General features: G+C 48.7%; 1 protein-coding gene across 1 annotated transcript; it reads left to right on the top strand.

Moving 5' to 3' along the window:
• Positions 1–7: 7 nt before the first annotated feature.
• NOP2 (NOP2 nucleolar protein) lies at positions 8–5728 on the top strand. The gene is made up of 16 exons (XM_083797907.1): positions 8–229; positions 309–354; positions 439–515; positions 1073–1341; positions 1640–1683; positions 1852–2012; positions 2829–3028; positions 3130–3219; positions 3299–3386; positions 3480–3620; positions 3808–3947; positions 4228–4317; positions 4616–4738; positions 4815–4912; positions 5014–5144; positions 5255–5728. Exons 1-16 carry the CDS (start codon positions 127–129, stop codon positions 5506–5508), a joined length of 2055 nt encoding a protein of 684 aa, XP_083654033.1. The 5' UTR covers positions 8–126; the 3' UTR covers positions 5509–5728.
• Positions 5729–9732: the final 4004 nt, after the last annotated feature.

The following is a 9732-nucleotide window of genomic DNA, read 5'->3' as shown; positions in this document are numbered from 1 at the left end:
ATGTTCTGTGCCGCCGCCAATGGGCGGGCAGGGGCGGTGGCGCCGCGCGTGCGCGTGGCCGTTCTCGGCGGCGGCGGCCTCCACGTGTGGCGGCGGCTCCCGTGTGGCGGCGGCGGCAGCGGCGCCATGGGGCGGAAGCAGGACCCGCTGAGGGAGAAGCGCGGCCCCGGGCGCAAGGCCCGCAAGCAGCGGGGGGCTGAGGTGGAGCTGGCCCGCTTCCTGCCGCACGGTAAGTCCGGTACGGCCCGGCCCGGCCCGGCGCGGTGCCGCCGCCGTGGGCCGCCTGACCGCCGGTTGTCTTCCCGCAGAGGAGGAGAGCGGCAGGAGGAAGCTGTCCAGCCACGCGCGGAGGAGGTGAGGGGGGTCCCCTTCCCGCTGCCGGTCCCCGTCCCGGTGCCGGTCCCGCAGGGCCTGACGTCCCGTTCCCCTCCGCTGCAGGGCCGCCAAGAGGCGACTGGGAGCGGCGAGCGGCCCGGCGGGGAGGAAGGAGCCGGGAGGAGGGCGGCAGCCGGCAGGTGAGCGCTGGGCTGGCGTCGGTGTCCCTCAGGGCCTTGCTTTGGGGACGCCTTCGGGCTCGCTTCTGGGACATGCCGCACCAGGTAGGAGCGCACTCACTGAGGAGTAAAGCGGTGAAGAGTTTCTCTTCTGAGCTACAAAGCCACTTCTGAACTCGCTCTCTTTGTGTCAAGGTTGTCATAGGGACCTTGAGTAGATGAGGCTTTTAAGAGCACTGCATTAAATCCTGTGCACCTGAATATGCTGTCACGGTAGGCAGGTGGGGATCAACACAGACTTCAGGAGTAAGGAGGACTTTACAATACATCAAAGTAAATACCGTAAGAATTTTACAACAGTGTTTTAACATGGTAGTCTACTTAAGCTTTTTTAAAGTTGCTTTGGAGAGAGTTAAGAACACGTCTTTTCTTTTTTGACTGGTAAAACTAATGTGGAGAATAAGCAGAGCCCTCTCATTGACAGGCAGCTCAGGTCCATTTTGCATACCAAGTCAAAAAAACGGGATAATTTCTTTTGAGAACAACACCTAGCTTCTAACTGCTTGTTCTGCCTGTAGCTAAAGAGCAGGTATCCCCTCAGAAGGAGACGCATCCCAAAAGGGCAGCAGGACAAGCCCCTCAGCGCAAGTCTGGCTTCAGTGATGGCAATGCAAAATGGCTGACTCCAGCCAAAGCCAAAAAGAACTTGTCTAAAGGAAACAATGTGGAGTTATCCAGCGATGGTGAGGTGGAAGAGTGCAGCTGGGAGATGGAGGAGGAGGAGGAGGATGAGAGTGGGGAGGAGATGGTTGATGATTATGGCGCCTCATCGTCTGAAGAGGAAGAGGTAAGAACTTTTTGCATTTAATTTTGCAAGAAATACTTGACTTTTCTGGCTGCAAAGACCCAGCAAGTTTAGGGGAGAAGGGTGACCTTACTGGGAGGGATGGATGATGAGGTGGTGGAGAGCTTTGTCCTTCTTCACCCCACAAGAGCAATTTCAAGTTTAGCAGCTGGTACCAGCACAGCATTCAATGTCTTTTTTGTTGTCCATTTTAAGCACAGCAGATAAATTTCGCAGATGGCAAGGAGTTAAGAGGGTATTCATCAATACTGTTTCATTAACATTTTGTCTCTCTATTTAGTTGCTGCCTATTGAAAAAGCTGCCCTGAAGCAGAAGTCTGACAGGTGAGGATTCGAGAACGTCGCAAGACAGCAAAATCTTTCTTGGTTGGATGAGGAGCCTGAGTTGTTCATTCTTTTCTATCCTCTCTGACATCCAAGAGGCGACGACTGTGAAGAGCCTGTACAACAAATTGTTTTGTATAAAACGTCCATTCTTTTTCTTATACCTAGGGGAGGCCTCAGTGAAGATGACAGTGAAGAGGAGGAGGAGGCTGAGGAGACAGGCGGGCAGAAGACAGGACAGAAGGAAGAAGAGGGCAAAGATCTGCAGCTCAACCTAGATATAGATGAACAGTTCAAATTGCCAACTAACGAGCAGATTGAGAAAGAGAATATCCTTTATATCTGTGACATCTATAAGCCATATGCACGCAGCAGTACGGAGCCTGAGCACAGCTGAAGAGCTTCCAGTTTTATCATGCGTATTGTTTAGCAAGATGCCTGATGAGGCATTTTTAGATGAGCTGCCCTAGCAGTTGCTATGTAGTGCTACAATACAGTATAGCTAGGAAATATGTTATGCCCTGTAAAGGGCTGAGAGCCTGCCCCAATCTTCCTTCTTTTTAGTCCTAAATGCATATGGATATCTGTCACATAGTGTATTCCCCTCTACCCTGATTTCCCGGCAGGTGTTTGTCTAACCCGTTCATAGAGCCTCTGGCGGTAGCGATTCCAGCATACAAAGTGCTTGCTCTTGGGCTTTGGTGATTTTCATTTCCTGCCTCTCCCTGTGCAATTTAATCTTGCTTCTTCTCTTTCTCTTCTGTTCCCTGTCGTTGTCTTTGGGGAACTTCTGGTCTCCTTTCTGATGCAGATAACGTTTTCAGCATTGGAAGACCTTTTTCATTGTCGTCTTTTTCCTATTTTTTCCTGTTTATTTAACTAACTAAACCATAGTCTTTCAAGTGTATCACAATTTCTGCCTTGTGAACTTTTCTGTCCAGTTCTGTCCTTTGAATCCCCCTCCTGGTGAACTCTGTTGGAAGCTTAAACGCTAAGTTCCGTAGATGTGTGTGCTCCAACAAGGCCTTTCTGGTGCTTGGTGATGTGGCAATTCAAGACTCCTATGTGAGTGATTGTGCCTGTGAAGAAATTAAAATTAAGTGCAAGTTTATTGGTTGTTTGTGATCCCTTAACGGTCTTTCTACCCGATGAGCCACTGGACCTGCACATCATTCACCAGCGCATCAAGGGCAACATGGAGGTGCTGCAGGACTTCAAGGTGAAGCGGGAGGAAGGACGTACACGACAGGAGTACCTCGCGTTACTGCGCCGGGACATGGCTGCCTACTACTCCTACAGTGACTTCTTGCTCAAGAAGCTCATGGATATCTTCCCACTCCCCGAGGTAGAATCCTCCCTAGGCTGTATCTTGGCTGACAGGTGAGGATGTGGCAGCCTCCCTAGATCTTCATTTTTACCTCCTTTCTTTTGCTTTCTTCTGTCCAGCTGATAAACTTTCTGGAAGCCAACGAGGTTCCCCGTCCTGTGACCATTCGTACCAACACACTCAAGACGCGGCGACGGGACCTGGCACAGGTGAGCAGAAACCAGTGGCTGTTTCCTGCGCTGCCTGTCACACAAGGTTGTGCCTCAGCCCCATCTCGTTGCCTTGCAGGCTCTCATCAACCGTGGCGTGAATCTCGACCCCTTGGGAAAGTGGTCAAAAACTGGACTTGTTATTTATGACTCTTCCGTGCCCATTGGTGAGATCACCCTTCCTGTCACAGGGCTGAGCTGACCCGCTCTTGGCTCTCTTTATTTCATGCGTCTTCTTTTGTTCCACCTTCCCTGCGCAGGTGCCACCCCTGAGTATCTGGCTGGGCACTACATGCTGCAGGGAGCTTCCAGTCTTCTCCCCGTTATGGCTCTGGCTCCACAGGAGAATGAACGCATCCTGGATATGTGCTGTGCCCCGGGAGGCAAGACCAGCTACATAGGTACCACCCAAGAGCCTTTCTTAGTCTTGGGAGGGATGCTCTGCAAAGTGATGCGTTTCCACTAGTCTATGCGGAAAGGGGAAACAGAATGGGACTGAATTCAGGGAAAGAAGGGAGGCGGCTGTACCTGTGGGCAAAAGTGCAGGAGGTTTTCAGCCCTTTGCTGATGTGTTTTGCCCTCTAACAGCTCAGCTTATGAAGAACACAGGTATGATCTTGGCCAATGACAGCAATGCTGAGCGGCTGCGTAGTGTGGTGGGGAACTTACATCGTCTGGGAGTCACCAATGCTGTCGTGAGCAACTGCGATGGACGCCAGTTCCCCAAGGTATGTGCCTATTTGCTCCGGGGTGTTCTTCCTGTGCTTACCTCTATGCAGAGTTGTGCTGTCCCTTTAGCAAAGCTTTGTTCTGTGAAGTCATTTCTCACAGGAGAATGAGCAGAGCTGCAGGGGACTGTCCTTGTTACTTCATGTGGAAACATGAAGGTAGACAGGAAGGAACGAGAGATCTTTCCTGCTTTCCCAGTCATCTGGTTCCATTTCTAGTCTCAGTCTTGTTCTCAGTCCCTACCAATAAACATAACTCTAAATGCACGTCTGCCTGTAGGTACTCGGAGGGTTTGACCGCGTCTTGCTTGATGCTCCTTGTAGCGGAACAGGCGTCATTTCCAAGGATCCTGCTGTCAAAACCAATAAGGTGAGTGGCCAGTGGGGATGCTAGATGAGGGATCAGGTATGCATCGTGAGAGGGAGGACTTTAGGGCAACTGCGTTCTTGGGAGATCTCTGTAGTAGGGAAATTGATTTTTTCCCGGTCCTTTCTATTCTGCCTGTTGCATTGGAGCTAGCTTTTTTTGAGGTTAGTTCTTCAGAAGACTCCAGAATCTCTTATATCTTGTGCCTTGTTCTCCTGTCACTCCTTCATCCACAATAGTTTCAGAAGCCTGGGGGTGCTTCCCTGTACCTCTGGCATCCTAACCTGTCTTTCCCTTTCAGGATGAGAAGGACATCCTGCGCTGTGCTCACCTGCAGAAGGAGCTGCTTCTCAGCGCTATAGATTCAGTCAATGCTGCCTCAGAGACAGGGGGCTACATTGTGTACTGCACCTGCTCCATCACAGTAAGTCCACACTGTGCCATGGTTATCTCCTCAGCGGGCTGGCGAGCCTTGGATCCTAATGTTTAATCTCTGGCAGGTGGAGGAAAACGAGTGGGTGGTGGATTATGCCCTGAAGAAACGCAATGTTCGTTTGGTGGCCACAGGACTGGACTTTGGCAAGGAAGGTTTCACCAGGTGCGTGCCAGATCACAAGCTGCACAGGTGACTGACTCTTCCTTGCTGACCAGGGTTCATCAAGGGCATTCTGTCATTTCTCATCCCTTTTCCTCCTCCAGGTTCAAGGACCGTCGTTTCCACCCGTCCCTCAAGTATACACGGCGTTTCTATCCCCACACACACAATATGGATGGGTTCTTCATTGCCAAATTCAAGAAATTCTCTAACGCTATTCCCAAGGCACAGAAAGGTAACCTGGCACTGGAGGTCTACTGAGCTGCCTCGGCCTGCTCTCACAGGCAGCTTACCACGCAGAAACCACATGGGTTCTTCCTACAGCACTTCTCTCTCTTGTTTCAGATGAAGAACCCGCTGTGGAAGCAGCAAGTCCGTCCACTGGCCCTGAGACTGTCGTGGAGCCTCAGCCAAAAAAGAAGAAACTTGAGGAATCAAAAATTGCCCAGGAGCAGAAAAAAACCCAGCCTGCTTTGAAGAAGAGACATTCTTTGCAGGGTCAGAAGAGACCTTTGAAGGCTGTCCAGCGTTCTTCCCAGAAGTCACATGCTCAGGTCCCTGCAAGGAAGAAGCATAAGGTGAAACAGAATGGACAGTGAGAGGAACTGCTCTTCCAGGTGTTGTATCCCTCCTTAGGGAGCAGAGGTCGGGGGGCTGTCCTGGCTGCGTGTGTACCATGTTGCTTTTCCTGCTCTGTGCAGATAATCACTGCAGTACTGAGTGCCCAGGACAGCCACAACAACCCCTTTCACTCCTTTCTCTCCTCTGCATCAAGGACTGACACGCTGACACATTAAAAGTTTTATACTCTTGTTCAAATCTTGTCCTTTTCCCTCAAGCATTGAATGGAGAACTCTGTTCCCTTTTTCCTTTGCAGCAGAGGCCCCTTCCACTTCCATCTGATGCCCTGGTTATTTTCAGTGTCTCTTCTTACTGCTGTTGTCACTCTGCAACATGGATGTTTGGGAGCAGCAGTGAAATCGTAGCTGCCTGAATGAGGTTTATGTTGAATGGTGCCTGTCAGCAGAGCGCTTAGGGCAGGGCTGGAGCTCCTAGGTCAGTGCTCCTTTGATGGTCCCTAGCTCCATGTCGTTACTGTCTGCTGGTCCACTTCACTCTTGTGATTGTCCCCAGTTCTTCCCTGTGCTCGTCAGGGAATGGTTAGGGTTGGAAGGGACCTCCAAAGGCCATCTGGTCCAACCCCCAGCCCAAGCAGAGCCACCTAGAGCAGGTTGCCCAGGACCATGTCCAGGAGGCTTTTGGAGATCCCCAAGGAGGGAGATCCCACAACCTCTCCGGGCAATTCCAGTGCTCTGTCAGTCTGTCTCCAGTATCTCCCGGTTGGCCTCCCAGACAGCAAATGGGGTTGCTGCTGGTCCTGGTGCTGTGCGATCATGTTCTTTTTGCCTTTTTGCTCACCCATATATATGGTTGGTTTTCCTCAAGATGTAACAAGCAATGGTCTGGGCTGTTTCTATTTTCTAGGTTCCTTTCCCTTGTCGGTGTGACTTGGTATTCTCACCTTTGATTCTGCTTTCTAGTGAATAAATCTTTTTCTAGAGACAATTTATAAGTAAGCTCTCTGCCACGAATGCTCTCCAGTGTCTGCTCCACCATCGTTCTGGAGTTGGGTTGTTTAGCCAGCTAACTTCACATGGGGCTTTGCCTTGGTTTTCTTCCCCACACTTTGGGTTTGCAGGAGAACTTGTTGTGCTATTACAGTGTTTTGTGTCTGGTTTTAAGGACAGCTGAATGCAGTGAGGTATAGGATCTGGGGAATTACCTTGCTCCTAGTCTTTTCCAGGTTCAGCAAGTAGTGAGACTGAGCATGAACTCCAGAAATACGTGTGCACACACAAGTGATAGATACAACCAACCTCAGACAGATTAGCAGGAACAGGAGAAATGGGCTATGATGGGTGCTGAGAAAAACACAAATAGCACTCAAAAGCGGAAATGGAAAAAATGGCCCAATCTTGTTCTTAACTGCAGGCTGATCAAAGTTTGAGCGTGTTAGCGGACCTTGTGAATGCACGCTTTGTAGATCTCTGGTTGCTGGTCTGCAGACTCGTGGTCTGTCCAGTATCTGGCTCTCAGATCTCTTATGCTGTTGGTTGGTTACTCCAGCTTGAAGTTTGATAGCATTTTTCAGATGCTCATGTTTGCAGAGAAATAAATATATATAAAGGTATAAATAGCTTAGTACGAAGATAGCGCAACTGGACAAACTTACTAACCAGGCAGTTTCCAGGTGACTGGCCCCTCATATATATTCCTCTCCATTTTCCCATGCTTATTTCTCCGTCATCTAGCTTGATGCCTCCTTTTCCCCACCTTTGATCCTTTTTAGCATTGCATAAAATTTACGAAGTACAACAGTTCCCCTCAAAGGTCCTGTAACAAATTTTCTTTTTCCTTCCTCCTGCTAATCTTCTTTTCTTTTGAGTTAAAAAGTCTCTGGCTGAACCTCTTCAAGGATACCCTTGAATGGTTGCTGTACTCCTTCAGTATGTCAGTCTTAGGAGTCCTGGTGTTTGTTACAGCCCTTGTTATCTTCTTAGGGCTTATGTATCCGTGTGTTTAATTTATTACAGCTCTGCTTTTTTTTTTTGTAGTGTTGACTAGCCATTAAACATATCCCTACAGCTATAAATTACTTTTCCCCCTGCTTCACAGCGAATTAGGGCAGGGAGGAGCCTCTGAATGAATCTGTCTCACTTCAAGCTTGTGTGGTGAAGTCTCTGGACTGCCTAATATATACCCTAGGGCTTTCTAGGGTTCAGAAAAAAATAAGTCAATGCTAGGCACTGATATGAATAGAAAAATTAGTAAAATGGAGAAGGTTACTTCCCTGTCTAAAATAACAGTGCATGTACTACTTCTGTCTGCATTTCGAGTGTCCTCTGTCAGGAAAAAAAGGATTGTAGGGATAGAAAATGTTCAGAGGACAAGTATAGCTACAAGAGGAGCAGCTAAAGCCTAGGCCTTCCTAGCTTGGGGAAGAGACCACGGGGAAAGAAGTAATACAGTGGTGTGTAAAAGTGCGGGTAACGCTGAGAAGACGAACAGCGAACAAATGCTTGCTGTTTTCCAATGAGAAGAACAGATCCTAGGACCCATCAACTTCACCATAAGCTTCTAGCATCCACAGGATGTTCCACGGTTGGTGTAGATGGCTGTGGAACATCCTGTGCATGCTAAAAACTTACATGGGTTAAAAAACTAGCTGTATGCACAAGTAAAAAATGGTTCCTTTAAGAGCTAGTAAACACAGTTGGCTCATAAAATCCATAAACCATGAATGGCTAAAGGCTGGAAGGGTGTTACGAGGAGGTGTCACTGCTTGCTTTGCCCTGTTCACCCCCTGTAGTCATCCTCCACTGGAAGCTGCTTCTTAGGTGGACCTTTGGTCCAGCTCAGGTGTCCCTGGGAGATGGTCCTACTGCTGTGCCTGCCCTTTGTGTTCCCAGGGTGATCCTGAGCTCTACCCTGCACCTCCTGTCCCTCAGCTAGGTCCTGTACAGGGCTGCATGCGTGGCTGCAACAGCTTCCCATTAGGCTAAGCCTTGACTCTGCTCCTCAAGCCTTGTTTCTTTTCTGGTTCCAGCAGATTTCTCCAAGAGTGATAAAATATAGGATTTTAGCTTAAACCTGATAAGTGGAATTATATAGCAATCTCCCAGCTATAGCGTGGTTTGTATCTAGAAATGCTTTACCTCTGGAAAGCTGTGAGCACATCCTTTTGGCAGAGATGCCAACCTGTCTCACTTTGTTGCTGATACATACTGAGGTTCCTACACTGTCATGGAGACTCGGCTTGGCAGCCCGTCTGTCTCGATAACCCTAGTGGCAGGGATAGAAAGTGCTTGGTCGGAATCCCACTGTAACAGCCTGGTTTCGAGCGGGTCTCCAAATTAGGTCAACCCCCTCTGGAAAGTGGGAATAGACAGTGTCTTCACCGGGTGAGTAAAACCAGTCATTACCAAACATCATTCCACTTGCTCTGCTTGCCTGCAAACCTTTCGCTATAGGCTGGGGGGAGATAGATGGAAGGTGGAGCTTTATTAGGTGGTTCTCCCCCACTCTGATTTTTCTTTCAGACACTGTGGTTATTTCTTCTCAGATAACATTGAGGTGGCACTGAAATGCTAACATCAAGCTGCAGAGGCAGTACCTTGCATCCAGCAGCTGGGAAGTTTGGTTGTTTGCCCCTGCACTCTGGTCTGAGGCTGTTTATCTGAATATCAAAGCTGGTGGTAGTATGACTTGCAAAAGCAAGAGTTGGGGCAGAGCAAGGCAAGAACTGAGACAAAGCAAGATTGCAAACAGAGCTGAGGAGTAAAAACACTGTCATGAATTAAAAGCTGGTCATGAAAAATTGGTGCAGTGTGTCTTGGGTATCTATTTCTCTGTGCCCTGTGCAAATCTTACTGAGGTGGCATTTAACTACTTCAAGAAAAAAAAAAATGGGCAAGCAGCTCTGTATTAGATGTACCCCATGTAATGAAGTTATTTAGGTAAACAAGGCCAGAAGCATGCAAAGCAAACTTGGAAAATGGAAGAAATGAGCTGCTGTGTTAATGACTGCCCCTGTGAGGGAAGTATTAACGCATGTTGTAAGATCTTAAGTAGGGATGCTACACCACTGCAGCCTTGCTGTGATGGAGGAAGGAAACCAAAGGCTTCCGGGGAAGAGGCTGAAGACAATATTGAAGGCATAATGGAAACATAAGAGAATCTAATAGCAATAAGAGAATCTAATAGCAATATAGGTCTATCACTGATGGCAGTGATGTTGTGTTCAAAACAGGGTTTGCAGCCTG

The sequence above is a fragment of the Anser anser genome (assembly GCF_964211835.1).
Source record: "Anser anser genome assembly, chromosome: 1".
NCBI classification, from domain to species: Eukaryota; Metazoa; Chordata; class Aves; order Anseriformes; family Anatidae; genus Anser; species Anser anser.
Note: the sequence above shows the minus strand (reverse complement) of the source record. Positions and strands in the feature narration are given on the sequence as shown.

Bases quoted from the DNA above. Each gene is read 5' to 3' on its own strand.
- NOP2 (XM_083797907.1), top strand. From the start codon at position 127: ATGGGGCGGAAGCAGGACCCGCTGAGGGAGAAGCGCGGCCCCGGGCGC. The intron at 4,318-4,615 runs GTGAGTGGCCAG...TTTCCCTTTCAG, and splicing joins CTGCTGTCAAAACCAATAAG to GATGAGAAGGACATCCTGCG. The intron at 4,739-4,814 runs GTAAGTCCACAC...AATCTCTGGCAG, and splicing joins ACTGCACCTGCTCCATCACA to GTGGAGGAAAACGAGTGGGT.